The 17417-nt window shown below is 41.5% G+C and overlaps 1 protein-coding gene across 3 annotated transcripts; it reads right to left on the reverse strand.

The window, feature by feature from the left end:
• Positions 1 to 2786: 2786 nt before the first annotated feature.
• LOC103189260 (RHEB like 1) lies at positions 2787 to 16233 on the reverse strand. Of its 3 annotated transcripts, XM_042344207.1 has the most exons (9): positions 16113 to 16233; positions 15269 to 15327; positions 10364 to 10435; positions 9393 to 9460; positions 8529 to 8611; positions 7870 to 7926; positions 6363 to 6410; positions 5620 to 5701; positions 2787 to 4155 (listed from the first exon to the last, which is right to left on the reverse strand). In XM_042344207.1, the coding sequence occupies exons 2-9, from the start codon at positions 15318 to 15320 to the stop codon at positions 4069 to 4071; spliced, it is 549 nt and encodes a 182-aa protein (XP_042200141.1). In that variant the 5' UTR covers positions 15321 to 15327; positions 16113 to 16233; the 3' UTR covers positions 2787 to 4068. The 3 variants fall into 3 exon arrangements, with proteins under 3 accessions (XP_042200141.1, XP_042200143.1, XP_042200142.1); XM_042344209.1 differs by lacking the exon at positions 7870 to 7926; XM_042344208.1 differs by lacking the exon at positions 16113 to 16233 and having other exon boundaries at positions 15269 to 15368.
• Between the last annotated feature and the right edge of the window lie 1184 nt (positions 16234 to 17417).

Here is a 17417-nt window from a genome sequence, read left to right on the forward strand (position 1 = left end):
AAGGCAGCAGCCGATTTGTAATGTAACCTCGGGAACAGTCGTGAATCTTTTTTTGAAAAAAAAACACACACATTGGAGCTCCATGGGTTTCACTTACCTCCTGCATTAATTTCAGCTGGCTTGTAAAACAGTTTGAATAGCTTGGCTTGGAGTGGTCGGGTTGGCAGCCGGCTCAGGAGTAGAGTAACCAGATGTGCAATATTTCTTTATCCAAGTTGGCACTTTTCAGCTCCAGCTCGTATAATCGAGCCTTTTGTTTCCCCCCCCCCCCAAAAAAAAAGTGTTGCACTCTGGATTGTAGATGTTGGATGAGGAAAGATTTGTACCAGGATAGAACCAGAGGAACCACAAAATTACATTTGTATAAGTGCCTTTTAACGTCGGGCGGCCATCCCAAGGAGCTGGACAATCGGAATAGACAAAAGTGTAGAAAATGTGATTTTTTTTTTTGCCCATGTCTTTAAACTGAAGTACTACAAATCAATGCACATTTCAGAAGAGTGCCTCATCCAATGGGATTTGGGAAACAAGGCATCTTCTCCATGTTCCCATTACATCACCGGTGAAAGCACTGATGCCATCTGGTCATATGACAATTTTATATATATCTATATTTTTAATAAACCCAAAGTGATTTCTACAATCAGTTTACCATAATATTTATCACACACTGTTTTCACTCAAAATTTAGCAAAATACAGTCAACTGTGGGATGGGAACCAAATATACGAATGCTTACGATTTAGACAAGACAATCAGGAAAGCACAAATTACAGATAAGCATCGCAACAGAGTGAAGAGAAATAAATAACATCATTGAAGATCCAATGAAATCTTTGGAGGTTATAAGTTCAGCTTGAGCAAAGGAAACTATTTTAAGGCACAATTTTTGGTGGATTAATCTACAAGGATAAAATATGGGCACAAAATTTATGAAAATAAATTAGTTATTCACTCTACCCTATTGACACAAGATTTCACTGGGTAAATCACAGAATAGATGTTTTAACAGAAAAACATGAATATTACTTCAAAGCTTCTGCACTCTGACACTACGTTGAAAGAGAAAGGAATGCAAGGATCCCTTAATCATACACTAGTGCAATCAAAAAAAATGCACAGTACTAAAGCATGCGCATTAGAACTCAGTGTTAACCCACCTTAGTGTTAACCTACCTTAACTTGGGAGACGTTACTCAAATTTCGGGGGAAATGTTTTTTTGGTACTTTCCGCGAGTCAGCACATGGCAATAACAGAAATCTGAACGTTTCCGATAGTATTTGTCTTGCAGCAAGTTACCACTGGAAAGTCAAACTCGAAAGAAGTGAGACCCGATCATAAGGTTGCTAATGTCATTTCAGAAAGAGGAAGCAAATTGTTCCAGGTATCCGGGTAAAGCACAGTTCCACTTGTCACACCCAGTGGTGAAATCAGATACATGCATGTAACAGGCACTTAAGATGCGCAAAACTTTAAATGCACCTATTGTTATTAAATGCATCAATTGTTCGTAAAAACATTTCGAAATTAGACTAGTTAAAACCTGCCCTAGCACTCTGCACNAAAAAGTTAACTGGTAAATTCTTGTAACAGAAATTCTAGTTTTATAGTCTTGAAATTGTCCCTGCACGGCCGATGCACCGGCTCACAGCTATTTGTTTTAAGTCCGAATGTTCTGTGCGCTAGATGTTAGAACAAACGCAGTCTTAAATAAAATGTGCGGTAACTGATCTATCCACTCAGTACATAATCCAGTCACAATCACCAATACGGTTCGAGTCCTAGTGCCACTCTTGTTTAACTCAGAAATAGTAGCTTTGACAAGCCTACTTCAGCAGGAAGGGTACATGAGGTGGCTTGTGGGATGAATGTCCCCACCAAAATCAGTCAGCTGAACATGGAAGACTCAATTCCACATTAAGCACTCAACTCCACTTTCTTCCACCTACACCACATTGCCCGCCTCCGACTGTACCTTACCCCAAATGCAGACGAAACCCTCGTGCGTGCGTTTGTCACCTCCCGCTTGGATTACTCCCAACGCACTTCTCGCCGGTTTCCCCAGCTTCACCATTCACGACATCCAGCTCATTCAAAACTCTGCTGCCTGTATACTGACCCGGACCAAACTCCGTACCCACATCTCACCATTCTGGCCAGGCTCCACTGGCTCCCCATCACCGAATGGATCGACTTCTCACTCTCGTGTTCAAATCCATTCATTCCCTGGCACCTCCCTACCTCTCCTCACTCTACCACACGGCACCTCCGCTCGACTAGACCAGCTTCTTGCTCGTCCCTCGCACCCTCCGCCCCACCATCAAAGGTCGTGCTTTCAGCCACTACGCCCCAAAATTCTGGAATACTCTCCTTCAATCCCTCCACCTTGCCCCCTCTCTCAAGTCCAGCCTGAAAACTTTCCTGTTCGACCGTGCTTACTGCAATCCCCCCCCCCCCCCCCCGGCTCGGAGTCAGGCACTGCCACTGTTAAATGCTCTGAGACGTTACCCTGCCTGGAGAGCACTATACAAGTGCAAGTTGTTGTTGTAACTCAATCCTCTGATTGCCTCCATAGAAATGAGTATTCAATGAACTCTGCCACTTCCGAGGCACAGTTGCACGTTAATTTCAGAGTTGAAAATGCTAAGATACACTTCTTATAGAATCAAGACTGGATTAAACATTCAATCGCCTAGCATACACATTTCCATCTTTATCTGCATTTGTTGGTTTTAATAATGAATGTGATGTGCAAGCTTGACGAAAAGTGGAATTGCATAAATGGTTTCTGAGGCACTAAATAGCATTTTTACTGAAATATTCCCACTTATTTGAGTAGGCAAGTAGCAAATTGCAAATCAGTCTCCAAATGAAACATCAAGCTATAGGACAATATCCCCCAAAGCTACTTGCTACCAGGTGGCAGTTTTGTTCCTGTAAGGTACCAGGAGAGAAACTAGGTCAGTCATTCCTAACATCTGAAAAACAAATTCAAACTGCTCAGATATGAAATGGACAGCCCACCACATATTTCATTCCCTGTAGAAGAATGTAATCCAAAGTGCAATACTAGGTCACAGATGGTGTGGATTTCTACAGCCCTGCAGTAAAACGCCCACTGAGGAAATCCCATCTTGTGCTTGCGGTTACCTTACCCAAGAAGGACCCTCAGCATTTATTTCTGAAGCAAAAATCACAGAACTACACATCTGTTATATCAGCCACCCTTATAACAAAAATTCCCTATATTATAAACCTAGATAGTCAAAATAAATTCCCCTCAGCGTTCTTACAAACTATATAAGCAAGAATTCCAGGAGTCAAACTTGCCACTCATTTGCATCATTTGGTTAATTTTCTTAAAAGTTTTTTGATGTTAGCAGTAACGTGACGCTTGACTACAAGGTCAATGTGCTTTCCTCGTCAGCTGTAAATATTCAAAACTTGTGCAGTCCTTTTCTTACTGTGTGAACTAGACCTTGTGAATTGATGATAGCTCTGCTGAAATCTATCCAATCTTAGATAAACATTTCAAAATCTATCATGAGAGAAAAAGAATCCTTCCCTTTCAAGGCTGTACTATTCCCCATCACTCAGTGTAAATAACCTTTATCCAATTAAAAAAGGCTGTGACAGATTACCAAGTGTTGTTGACTCTAGATTATAGATAGTTCTTGAATGTGAAGTGCATTTCTTCCTTAAAAATGGCTTAATATAAACCTTCAAAATGTAACATTGGGAGGTTCCTTCCTTATAATTCCAAGTCCATTTTTATGTGAAACATTTGAAAATTCCAGAGGCACTGTACTAGCCTAGATAAGAACTAGCAAAACATAAACTGCACAGAATGGCAGAAATGACCAATACAAAACAACCGTCGTAAACCAGTGATTAAGCAAATCAAACTGATTTGAGCTGATTAGTGCAGAAAGAGTAGACTTCAGTGCCGTCCGTTCCGCTACCAGCAACCATTTACAAAGCAGTTTGGTTTGAATTGAATGCAAACTGAAGTGCCTCCTCCTTTCTTCACCATCATGGATAAGAGTGCCATGCTCACACGTGTATCATTACATCATGTGGCACTTCTTGTCTTGTGTGTATCCATCTGCCTTTTCAATTTCTTGGATTATCATTTTGAAGATTTCTACTGCAGTCTGAAAGAGAAAACCAATTCAATAGAGCTTGGCATTTATTCAAGGGCAACAGAAGCTTAAATATTGTGTCATGGAAACTTTAAGCAAGAGATAGCTAGCAGAGACTACATTTCTTCTTCTGCTCCAATCTCTCCTCTTCACCTCTCCTTTCCCAAAAAGGCAGATATAAGCTGAGGATTAGTTTCATTAACAGTGGAAGCCATTTATCACCTTGTCCATTGATCATTCTTCCTGTGAGAACTAGGAAGTGTTCAGAGACCTCGAAGTCCAAACAAATGAGAAAACAGGAATGGAGAAACATAGCCAATTCCCCCTCCCTAACCTAAGGATGCCAATGCTATTTCTTGTATCATAATTACCATCCAATGTGAAAACAGACCTCATTGCTTAGTACCAGAATGAAGCGATGTCCTTGCTCTGCGAGTCGGTGAAGGCTCGAAGGGCCGAATGGCCTCCTTCTGCACTGGGGATTTCTATGTTTTATGTCTCTTAGCTGTTAAACTCACCTTTGTGTGTGTGTATATCACTTATTCAATTTCTTTCAGGATTTAAATGCAGAATTATATAATAAAGCATATACTCATCTTGAACCTACAAACAGAGCCATATAAATTATGCTTCCGGGATTGAAAGCATATAATAAAAATAATTTTGGTGTAATGTAGTGCTAATAAGGTTGAAACATCTCAAAATGCTTCGAAAGTAATTGCTGTCAAGTTTAGTGTCTATGTTGGCAAATCCAGCAGCTATTTTGTGCACAGCAAGATCCCACAAACACCACAAAATAAAGGACCAACTTTATCTGGAGGAGTGTTGGTCAGGATATTGGAAGTACCTCTCTTCTCTTTTAAAGCAGCGCCGTGGAATTATTCATGTCCACCTGAAAGGGCAGATGGGACCTCGTTTTAGGGTCTCGCCTGAAACATGGCACCTCTGACAATGTAGTGTTCCCCCAGTGCTGCACTGGAGTGTCAGCTTAGGCTGTGAGCTGAAGCCCTAACGTGGGGCTTGAACTCACAATCTTCTGACCCAGAGATGAGAGAGAGAGCTAACAACTGAGCCAAGCTGACACTTAGAAACAAGTTGGGGTCCCATTACATTAAAAAAAACAAATACTTTTGCTTTTACTGTATTTTTATGTAAAAAAAATTTTTGGAGGGTGGGAGAAATGAGTTACAGAATATCTACCAAGTTTAGTCCAACATTTCAGTGTCAAGACTGCATGCAACTGTCCTTGTATCATGCCAAGTAGTCCTGCATTGAGTCATAGGGTTAAAGCCTTTAAATAAAGCCAATGTCCATATACAGGATTAATTCTGTGCTGCCAAGAGTCCTAACCAACAACTCTACAGATTCAAACTTATAGTATAAATGTCATTGCATATCTAGCATTATACAGCCTTCTGCAGAGAGTGAGGCCGTACAATACTGTAAGTGAATTGACTGTAATGTCCAGTAACTTACATCATTCTGCTTTGCTGAGGATTCCAAGAATGCTGCTCCCCACGAGTCCGCAAGTTTCTTTCCTTCTTCTGTCTTTACCACCCTGTGGTAGCCGAGAGATGAAATCAGAGAGAAATGTATTAACAAAAAAAATTCTAATCTGAGAAAACATGATTTTCTGCAAGATTTTTTTTAAAAAAATAAAAATTGAGGATGAATATTCTTTTCCAGGTTCTTCCAATGATTCAGCGAGTCGTTCAGCTCACAACCTAACAACAACTTGCACGCAGGGTATCTAGCGTCCCAGATCGCTTCTGCCCCAAGTCTGCTCCCCAGACTGTGCTGGGTTAACTGATATCAGTCATTTGGCCTCAGCTCACAGGTTAAAATAGGTTAAGAGGATGAAAGGGTTGCCACTCTCAGCTGATATCCAGCAATCTCTGCTAGGATTGCACAACTGGATATCAGGTGAGGAGGGGATGGGCAAATCTGCCATGCCACTTGACAAGGCTCACATGTGGAGAATCAACATTTAGGTGAGCAACAGTATCCCAGTAAAATGAAAAAGACTGAAGACACCCTCAGAGAGGAGGAAAGGCAGTGAACAAACCTGATCAGAAAAAAAAATTCTGCACAAACCAAATGCTGTGCTGAGTAACGACTCCCCCACCCCATCACTCCTTGCACATTTTGTGATGAAACCCGCACAAGACACAAGAAATTGCCCTTGATGATATAATCGTTAACAAAACACCACTACATACCGCTCTGTAGTAAGATCCCTCTTATTTGCAACCAGCACAGTTGGTATTCTAGAGAACAGGGGAAGAAAAGGGGGGTTATACCAAATTTTGCATTGTAATCCTGCAAAGTGTCATCCTTTGGTTATTGGTTACAACAAAGCATCATCCACCTACTCGATTCTTAGCTTGGACAGTAATATTTACATCTAGGAGTGCAAATGTTACTTCCCAGTCCACCAGAGAATAGTGATTTGTTGCAGTACCAATGAGCCAATACAGAAGAAAACAATTCAAAAGGCAACATAGAATACACTTTGTTTAATGAGGTGTATCTTTTGCTGTTGTGTTGGCTTCACCAGAATTCGAGCCCTATTCTGCGCACATCAAGGATAATCAAGTCAGCACTTTGACGTGCTAAAAGAGTCCAGGAAACTCAAATAAACCCCACGTTGATGCCGCATTTAGACTGGTGCTGCAACGTGAATGAGCTGTGCTGCTGTCTCTGGAGTCACCGGCCACCACACGCAGAGATGGATTTTTCCCCCTCTCTCTTCTCTTTGGATAAGCTAAACCCTGACTCCCACTGCCTCTGACAGCACGCTGAATTATTTCCATTAGCCTATCTGTTTCAGACAATAATACATTTTGTATCCTTTATACCTATCCTTATGCACAGAACAGGAAAATATGATGACTGGACACTAAAGTTGCAATTCTTAACTTTTACTTCCATTCTTGATTATAAACTGAACAAACTCATAACATCAGCAGCTCAAGTTAGTGCAGACCCACTACCTGAAATGGATGAGGAACACAAACTTGGCACAAGATCTTTGCATCACAAGAGAGTGTCTTATGATTAAGTGATTTGTATGATGATCCCTTACATTTTGTTTGGATAATTTCACTGGAGTAAGTGACAATGAAAATAATCTTCCAAGCCAATTGAATTCCGACCATTCAAAAGTGTCCAAGTTCCTTACGATGAGCTCATTTATAATCCTTTTTCACAGCCAAGAGCTAACAAACACTGCCATTAGAATGGCTAAGGACAGAAGCTCCTTATGTTGGTTTCAAGATTATGGCGCTTGCCATAGAAGACAAAGCGCTATCACTTGGGTGTCATTCATTTTGAAGCCCAGCCTTTTCATTTGACAATCTATGACAGTCATCCTACACACTGCTTATTCATGCAAAGTTTGGCATTTGTTTTCCACCTCCGCCGTTACATGAATAACAAATATCACACAACATTATTCTCAGATTTTTCTTCCAGTTTCCGCAACTCCTGTTAAATAGTGGGCCAATTGAAAACCTTCCATACATGTGGAACGCAGAATGTCCACACAGGAGTGATGCCACAGCAACAAGGAATTGCACAACATCCAGTAAACTATCCTCCAAGATGAAGCATTGGTTAATGCTGGGTTTACACTACAGGAGTGATGGAGACACGGTTTCCTTTGAGATGCCAGCATATTCTCAGATCAGCTAAGAAAATAGCAAGAGAAAAATCACTGATACTTACTGAACTTTCCCTACCATGTCAAGTAGTTTACCACGAATGGCCTTGATTACTTCAAAACTATAACAAAAATACCACCAGAAGACAGCATCAGTGAGAGAAATTTCTAAGTATTACCTTTGTAGCAGTAAGTAGTCAGTCACTGTATAGAGATCAGCAGCAGTAACCACATGTCATTTTTCCCCTATCCTAAACAGAACCAACCCCAAAAAACACTGAATGAGATCAGCTAACTTAGAAATCAAATGGTGCCCTTATCCACTGAATCACTCAGTTCAAAAAAAATCCAATGCATTTAGGCTGAATAAAATAATATTATAACCCAACATCTTTTCACTTCAAGGTACAGGGAGATGTACACTGCATCCAATTCATTCTATAATAATAATCCTTGCATTTGATATAGTGCCTTTCATGTTGGGAGGGCATCTCAAAGAGCTTCCAGGACAGGACACGTTGAAATAGTGCCAAAATTCATCTTTGGAATCCTTCATTAGTCTAAACAAGGATTATTTATTAATCTAACTAACGTACTATAAAAGTTTGCATTAGTCTACCTCAAATATAGAACTATGTTACTCACAGAAGTTCCTAGATACATAGTAAGCTAACACAAATACAACTGCTGTAGTCCAGATCTAAACTATTTTAGCATCACTCACCTCTTCATGGAGGTCACTGAATACACCAAAACATAGCCGTGAACATCCATGGTGTGGGAACGGCTGAACATTGAATACTCATCCTAAGAGCAAAAACAGATGAAACAATGATAGCAACAATTAATTCAACTTGTCAAATGCAGTAAAATGTTACTGATTCAACAACAACTTGCATTGTTGTATAGTGCCCTTCACGTGGGGGTAGTGTCCTGGAGTGCTCGCCAGTGGCGGAATCTGATCCTGAGTCAGGGGAAGAGGGAAGGTGACGATAAACATGATCAAAAAGGAAGTTTTTTAAGCATCGAAAAAGAAGGTCTTTAAGCGGGATTTGAAGGTGGGGAGGGAGGGGGCAAGTCGGAGGGATTGAGGGAGAGATTTACAGAGTTTCGGGGCATTGTGGCTGAAGGCACGGCCACCAATGGTGGATCAGAGGGGACGAGGGTCAAACAGGAGGCCGGAGCCAGCCAGGCAGAGGCAACGAGTGGTGAAGTGGGTGTGTAAGCAGATCGGATAGGTAGGGAGGGCTGAGGGCATGAAGGGATTTGAAAACAAGTGAGAGGATCTTGAAGGATTAGATTTATTAGTCTAACTGACACCGCAAACAAGTTTGCATCAATCCACCTTGAATATTGAACATGGTATTGTGTCCCTTCTCTCAATATATTCAGCAACCCACTGCAGGACATACGTGTCAGATCATCAGGTAGGAACAAGATAGGGCACAGCTTCGGTGCTATGGGTTGCTACATTGTGCCCTGGCACTCCAGGGCTATTTCATGTGTTTTTTCTCAACCCGACATTGAAACATACCATCAGGATTTCCAAGGTAATCACATTTTATATAACTACACCCCTGGGTCTTACCTGGCCAGCGGTATCCACCAGCTGTAGATGGAAGTCTTGACCACCAAAGTTTACGGCTTTGTTAAAAGCTGCAACGCAAGTCAAGAAAAGCAATCTTTTGAATCGCATAGCCCACAAACAAGGCATAACAGCTCTAACCAGACGCAGTCTATCAATACAACTATTTGTACCCGTATAGCACAAAATCAATTGACAAGATAAGCAGGGACATTATTTCCTCTCTAAATCCCCCATTCAACTTCTGGAATCATGAGCAAATATTAACTGATACAAAAAGACAATTTGCAAGTCCAGAGCTTCACACAGTAACTGCTACAGACATGCAGCTGTAAATCTGCTATCAAATCCACAAGGGTTTATTACATTAATTGTCAAACATTTAAGGTAATAAACACTCGGATAAATCTAAAGTGAACAGTGTAGGCGTTAATAATAATCCTTGCATTTGATATAGCAACTTATCACGTCTTTGAAACGTCTCAAAAAGCACTTCACAGAATATACTGTAAAGTGTAGTGACTGTATTTTGTGGGCAAAACGTGGCAGCCAATTGCACACACAGCAGTGTTATTTATGTAAAGGTTTGGTGCTTTGTTATCCATACGATGAACAGGTCACTTCAACAAACATCTGCTCACCTTTGCATCTCTTATTTATAACACCCAATATTTCAAGCAAATATATTAACACTCATTTATAATCTGTAATGATTCAATTCCGCCTCACCAACTGCCAAATCAGCGAAAGTTTTAAGGCCAATGGTAGTTAGCCCACTTAGTGATGGTCTTGTTTTCCTGGCATCAACGCAGCCACTTATACCAATCAATGCAAGACGACTGCAACCAACAATTATTTTAATGATAGCTGAATTCTTGGAAAACTCTTAATCCCCTGTTGCCACAGCTATTATTTATTGCCCATTTCACAGTAATAACTTCCACTGAATCAAAAACGAAATACTGTATACTCACTGTTCTCAATTGTAGGGTCATAGCAATCAATGAACTGTCCTTCAACAAACTGGATGGTCAGAGAGGACTTGCCTAAAAAAAAAGATGTTTTTAAAATGCAAATTACCTTCAGCAAAGTTTCAAGTCTTGTTCATTCTTTCAGTTAAATAAATCTACAGGGAACAGCGCAGGCATGTACTGGAAAAGCTCATCCGTTCTGACAGTTCAATTCATGACAGCATTGTTTGTACACAGTATATTTCAATGCCCAACTCATAGGGAAAAGTATCTGCTGAAAAAGAAAACACGATACAAATAAGGATGGTAACAGGATAGCAGTCTTTTTAAGCACTGTCCTTTTACTTCTAGATTGAACAATTGAATCCAGATCAAGGATATCAAATTCTAACTGCTAGCAATGTGATTTTTTCTAGTAATTACAATGAAGCAGTAGGAAATTTTATTCAGGGGCAAACAAGAGAGAACTTTGCTTCATTTGAAGCAGTCATTAGATGCCAAAAGGATTTCACTCTTGCCACAAGTACATCCTTTGAAATCTACAAACATCCAGCTTCTTAATGGGAACCATCCGGAGTGCTTCCTTTATCCAAACATTCCCGCTGACCCTAGTATTTGAGCAAACAACAATTTCAAATCAAAATTTCCAGAAGTCTTTAAGCCCCATATAGTTGTGTCCGCTCCCTCTGCTCAACGGGCTCCGGCTTGCTCCACATATCGTAACGTCCCCATCATACCTGCACACAAACAGGTATGCTTCTCCACTTCCCCTCCTCACGTTGATTAAAGTATAGTTACATGGGTTCGAACATCTTGAGAAAAGTTTCACTGGGATCAATGAGTACAGGACAGAACTCAGTCTTTTGCAAAGCACACTTTAACTCTTAATCAATAGAATCATTCAATCAACCTCCTGATGACTGTCACTCCAAAGGAGAAAGACTCAGTGACAAGTTATCTAGGAACATAGGAACAGGAGTAGGCCATTCAGCCCTTCAAGCCTGTTCCTCTATTTAATTAGATTATGTCTGATTTGTACCTCAACTAATCTTTTCAATTCCAAATTCCTGCTTTCTCCCCATATCTCTTAATACCATGACCTACCAAAAATCTGGAGTGTCAAGTTATGCATATGCATAAATACATAAATAAATGCAGCCGTGACATTGATAGGATGATGACTCAAGTGGTAGTGACAAGCTAAGCAAGGGTCCAGTTATCAGGAGTTTACTGTAAATTATATTTATGACATGATGGGCAAAATATTTCCTGAAAATTTCTGTTTCTTCTGTTAGGAAAGGCACTGGAGAGTGAGGCCAAGCCACACAATTTAAATGAAATTCACCAAATCGGCATACAATTTTTAGTGTGGCGTTAAAGACATTTCAAAATACTATCGGTTTACTATCACTTTGAGAATATTTAGAAGTAGTCTCTAAGTTTCAAATAAAATATGTGCAATATGGACTTGGATAACTTGGCCAGAAAATATATTGAAATGACAATTGATTAGAGAATGAGGCATACCAGATGTTTTAAAAATTAGTACAAGTTATTAAATGTTACACATCAAAGTGAAATTATAGAAAGTGGATTGAAATAGTCACATGGAAATATGTGAAATAAAAATGTTGTGATGTGTCTTTTACACAATTAACTGGAATGTGGTACTGCCATCATACAAAAAAAGTTTGAAGCACGGATTTTATTCCCTGTGATTACCTTAACCAAAAGTCAGTCAACATTTAATATAGGTTGTCATATTGTACCAGCTCCATGCAGTCACAGGTGTAGCTGCAGTAAGTACTTTGATCCTTCAAAAATTAAATTTCTTTAAAAGCCCAAATTGAACAATTAACAGTTCTGAGAGCTTGATCATCTCCATTAACTTGTTAGACCATAAGACATAGGAGCAGGAGTAGGCCATTCGGCCCCTCGAGCCTGCTCCGCCATTTAATAAGATCATGGCTGATCTTCTAACCTAATTCCATTTATCCACCCTATCCCATATCCCTCTATTCTTTAGAATTGTTGTTCAATGGCGATTGAAACACAGTCACTACTAACAATGATGTGTTGAAATTTCACAAGGGTTTTTTTCCCCCTATAGTTTCAAGCGGATCAATGTAGATTTGTTATTGCAATAAATCAATAAAGTATTGTTCAGTACAAAAGCAGCCGATAAACCAATTTACATGAAGCACAACTGTTACCGCTTTTCACCCTGAATATTTTCCAGCAATTAAAACCAGATTTCTGGGACCACAACAGGATATTATAAGTCAATTCCAGTCACTAGTTGCAAACTACTTTCACTTTCTACAAAGACTTCAGTAAAGAATAATCCTGTTGTTCTCAGGTTGATTTTAAAAGGTAAATTTGCAACTGTTAAAATATTAAATATTCAAATTCAAATACAGAGAAATAACATTGTGGAGCTATGACATTCATATTCAAAGGGAGATTGTCCAAGGTTCCCCAAATTCATATTAGTAAAGCATTTTTCCTCAAAACTCATCGACTTACTTTAGGGTACAACAAGAACAACTTGCATTTATATAGCACCCCTCATCCCAGAGCACTTGTACTGCTCAATGGGCACTGGCAACCCTCTGGTGCTTCACCTACCTGCCAACTGTATAAACTCGGGCCTGGGGCCAGTCACGGCAGAGACCATTTTGCCCTCAGTAAATTGAGTACCAACAAAGAACACTTTCTCAGAAGTCAGTGATTGCAACCTGAATCAGAATCCTGGCTGTTCTTATTCCCTTCTAAGCTCAGATGGCACCCTTCGCTACCTCACTTAATTCAGCAGAAACAAGGAAAGTTCTTGGCATGCATCACTGAATCCTACATAGAAATTTACAGCACAGAAGGCAGCCAGTCAGCCCATCACATCTGTGCTCTCTTAAAGAATAACCTTTTCAGTTCAATTTACCTGCCTTTGCCCATAACCCCTGTAGTTTACTTCTCTGACCTTACACATCAGGAAGCATTGATAAAGTTATAATTTGATTCAATGCCATTTGAATTCAAAACTGGTACTTGAGTCTTGATGCTATTCTAGGTACAGAAATTTCTAAAATTCAATCTTCAATGCAGACATACCTAAATTTAGATGGTGCTTTGCACCTCCCCACATAAAAGTAAAATGCATAAATGTTGCCTCTCAATCTGCTTTAAATTAAATATGTTTCTGAATTGAAGTGGCAAACAAAAGAATGTAAATGATTCCCATCCAAAGCTAGAATTTATTTTCATAATCACATACTTGAAATTCCACCAAACGCACAAATATGGATTTGTTTGGGTTTGCGTTTAAATAAACTGTCTAGTTTGTTAAATGTCACAAATTTTCTTTCCTGCTCCCAGGGAACATTTTCTGCAATCGCAAAATCAATCGAAACATCAATTGAAAAGCATTGCCTTTTTGACTGAATCATACACTGCATTTTAGAGGAAGCTCTCCCTCACTCTCTCTGTATACATATATATGCACATACACACACACACACACGAGGGAAATGGGAAAAGTGGGTGGAGACTCGTCGAGTAAACACCGGTGTAGGCAGTTGGGTTACGAAAGGCCTGTTTTATAATATTCTAAAATATAACCTACGACAATCTATTGCAACCAACAAGTTGGTTGGAATGTCAATCAGGGTATTTTTAAATTCAATATTCGAGACTGCAATCCCCCCCCGGGAAATAAAATGATTTCTGTGTGTGTGTGTGGGGGGGGGGGGGAATGCTAAATGTTTTTAAAATCCTGAACCGCTTTCAAGAGATGTGAGATCCTCTATGGTCCACGTTTAATGTAACCCCCAGAGTGTGGCGCTTGCATAAGATGTGGGTGCAACTTTATAGGAAGGCGGAAGGAAGGAGTGCGGTGTGGTGTGTGTGTGTGAGTGACTGTGTGTGTGTGTGTGGAGTGGGAGGAGAAAGTGAAACTCGCAAAGTTTGTAAACAAATGAAACCGGCGTGACCCTCACAGGCAGAAACCCAACTGCTCCTGAACTCATCTACACAGGGAACGAACGCCTTGGGTCTTTCTCTCTCTCTCTCTCTCTCTCCCCCCCCTCTTCATATCATATTTATAAACTGATTTTATACTCAAACTGCTGCCCCCCCCCCCCCCCCCACACACACACACAAATACATTTTCAGTGCAAGGAAGTGAGTGAGTGAGTGAAGTTTAAGGAAAAGGCTGGGGAGGTGGAGGATGGAACAAATGGAGGGGAGAGAAAAGGAGGGGGAAACTGGTGGAGAGAGGGGGAAGCCTGAAAGGGGGGGGAGAGAGGGGGGAAGCCTGAAAGGTGGGGGGAGAGAGTGGGGGAAGCCTGAAAGGTGGGGGGAGAGAGGGGGGAAGCCTGAAAGGTGGGGGGAGAGAGTGGGGGAAGCCTGAAAGGTGGGGGGAGAGAGTGGGGGAAGCCTGAAAGGTGGGGGGAGAGAGTGGGGGAAGCCTGAAAGGTGGGGGAGAGAGTGGGGGAAGCCTGAAAGGTGGGGGGAGAGTGTGGGGGAAGCCTGAAAGGTGGGGGAGAGAGGGGGGAAGCCTGAAAGGTGGGGGAGAGAGGGGGGAAGCCTGAAAGGTGGGGGGAGAGAGGGGGGAAGCCTGAAAGGTGGGGGGAGAGAGTGGGGGAAGCCTGAAAGGTGGGGGGAGAGAGTGGGGGAAGCCTGAAAGGTGGGGGGAGAGAGTGGGGAAGCCTGAAAGGTGGGGGGAGAGAGTGGGGGAAGCCTGAAAGGGGGAGACTGGGGAGGGATGGAGGAAAACAGGAGGGGAAGGCAGAGGGGGCAGAGAAATGGGAGGGGAAGGCAGAGGGGAAAAGGGGAGGGAGAGAGAGGGGGGGAAACCCGAAACGAAAAAAAAACAATAAAATGAAACCAAATGTAAAACAAAAACACACTCACCGACCGACCTGTAGCCCAACACTGCGATCTTCCGAAACTTTAAGGGGGCCATTTTACTCCTATTGTTTTTATTCAGAATATTTTTTTATATATATAGATATAGATATATATATATAAAACAAAAGCAAAAATACAATTTAAAAAAATTTCGACATAAATTTAGAACAAAATAATCTCAGGGATTGGAGGGAGGGAGGGAGGGAGAGAGAGAGAGGGATGGGAGGGGGGAGAAGAGAAGGGGAACAACTAATTATTAGTATTATTTATTACTATTATTATTGTTATTGTTATTTTAAGGACGAGAATCTCTCTCCACACCAGAACGATCAACACCGGGAAGAAGGGAGGAGGGGAAGGAAGGAAAGAGAGAGAAAAGAGGGGAGGAGGAGGAGGAGGGAATTATCTTTTATATTTATTTATATATTTATTTATACATAAACCCCCTAAAAAATATGAATTTTAAGTTTGTTCCAGAGACAGACAGACAGACACACAGACAGATAGACACAGAGACAGACACAGAGAGAGAGAGAGATTACTTTTTTTTCAAAAAAGAGAGGAAAGGGGAATGGAAGAAAAATTGAAAGATAAAATAAAATGAATTTTTTTTAAAAAAAAAACAACCCCCCCCCCACACAACAAAAAGTTTTGGATAAACGAAACACACACACGAGAGAGAAAACAACAACAACAACAGTAATAATAATAACAACAACAGTAATAATAAAGACGATTTAAGTAAAGATAAAAGGGGGAGGGGGGGGGGGGGGGTTAAAAAAAATAAAAGGCGCCCCCTCGAGCTGTCCGGTGACTGAGGTAAACTGAGGCGGCGGCGCGAACTTCCCTCCTCCTCGCGCTCTCCCTCTCTGACTTGACGGTTATTATTGACGGTTTATTCGGAGCCGCTCGTTCAAGCCGCCGCCACGGCAACCGCCTCACCGCTCACTTTACGGCAGGCAGGCAGGCAGCCCGCCACTCCTGGGCGGGGCCGGGCCGGGGCCCCGCCCACTGTCGTGAGAGCCACCGCCCCCACGTCACTCACACGCAAGCCCCGCCCCACTCGCCCACTCACCCACCGCGCGTCGTGTCATGCCCACCTGCACGTTAAGGTCATGCGTGTAAGGCATGCCAGGTGCACCTTAAGTCACGCCAACTGCACGCAAGGTCATGCGTGTAAGGCATGCCAGGTGCACCTTAAGTCACGCCAACTGCACGCAAGGTCATGCGTGTAAGGCATGCCAGGTGCACCTTAAGTCACGCCAACTGCACGCAAGGTCATGCGTGTAAAGCATGCCAGGTGCACGTTAAGTCACGCCAACTGCACCTAAGGTCATGCACGCCAGGCTTGCGAACTGTCCCTTGTCATGCCAACTGCACGCCAGGCTTGCTAAGCGTACCTTAAGTCATGCCAACTGCACGCCAGCCTTGCTAAGCGTACCTTAAGTCATGCCAACTGCTCGTAAGACATGCTACGTGGACGTAGCTGACACTGAATGTCCGTAAGTCCCGCGAAACTACATGTCATACTAACTAAATATTTCATGCCATGGTCTGTAGGTCATGCTAAGTGCACATAAGTCACTCTCACTGTACACGAGTTATTACTAACTACATAATTCATGCTATCTGTACATTATTCATGCAAACTGCGCTTGTTATGCTGACTACGTAAGTCATACTAATTGCACATTGTTCAAACTCACTGTACGTGGGTCAAGAATAATTGTTTTTGAAGACAGCGACTGCACTTAGCAATGGGCAACAAGTGCTTGCCTTGTTAGTGTCATCTCCCCAAAATTATTACTAAAAAAAAACTTTCCAGCAATGAGACCGAGATAGAACAAATTGCCTTCCGCGCCGTTGTGGACGTGAAAACGTTGCAGAAATTAGGTGTGTGTGTGTGTGTCTCACTCTGTCGCTTTAATTGTCTGTGTATTTCAATAAAAGGGAACACTTCTCGGGAACTAAATGCAATAGGGGAAAAGTTGTGACATTGAGCGCACGGTCTGTGTTTGTTCCAACGAATCATGTGAATTATAATAATAATGCAAATTGCCTTTATTACAACGAAACGCTTCGGAAACATCCTGAATTCTAGTTACATACTTTGTCATTATTTTTTTCTCTCTCTGTTTTACCTCCCTCCTTC

Source organism: Callorhinchus milii, unplaced genomic scaffold (assembly GCF_018977255.1).
Source record: "Callorhinchus milii isolate IMCB2004 unplaced genomic scaffold, IMCB_Cmil_1.0 Scaffold27, whole genome shotgun sequence".
Classification (NCBI taxonomy): domain Eukaryota; kingdom Metazoa; phylum Chordata; class Chondrichthyes; order Chimaeriformes; family Callorhinchidae; genus Callorhinchus; species Callorhinchus milii.

What these genes read in the sequence shown, in the direction of transcription:
- LOC103189260 (XM_042344207.1), bottom strand. Translation starts at nt 15,320, where the DNA reads ATGGCCCCCTTAAAGTTTCGGAAGATCGCAGTGTTGGGCTACAGGTCG. An exon ending in TCAGTGACCTCCATGAAGAG is followed by an intron (nt 7,927 to 8,528) that starts GTGAGTGATGCT and finishes TTTTTGTTATAG; the next exon opens with TTTTGAAGTAATCAAGGCCA. An exon ending in GACATGGTAGGGAAAGTTCA is followed by an intron (nt 6,411 to 7,869) that starts GTAAGTATCAGT and finishes CCTGTTCTCTAG; the next exon opens with AATACCAACTGTGCTGGTTG.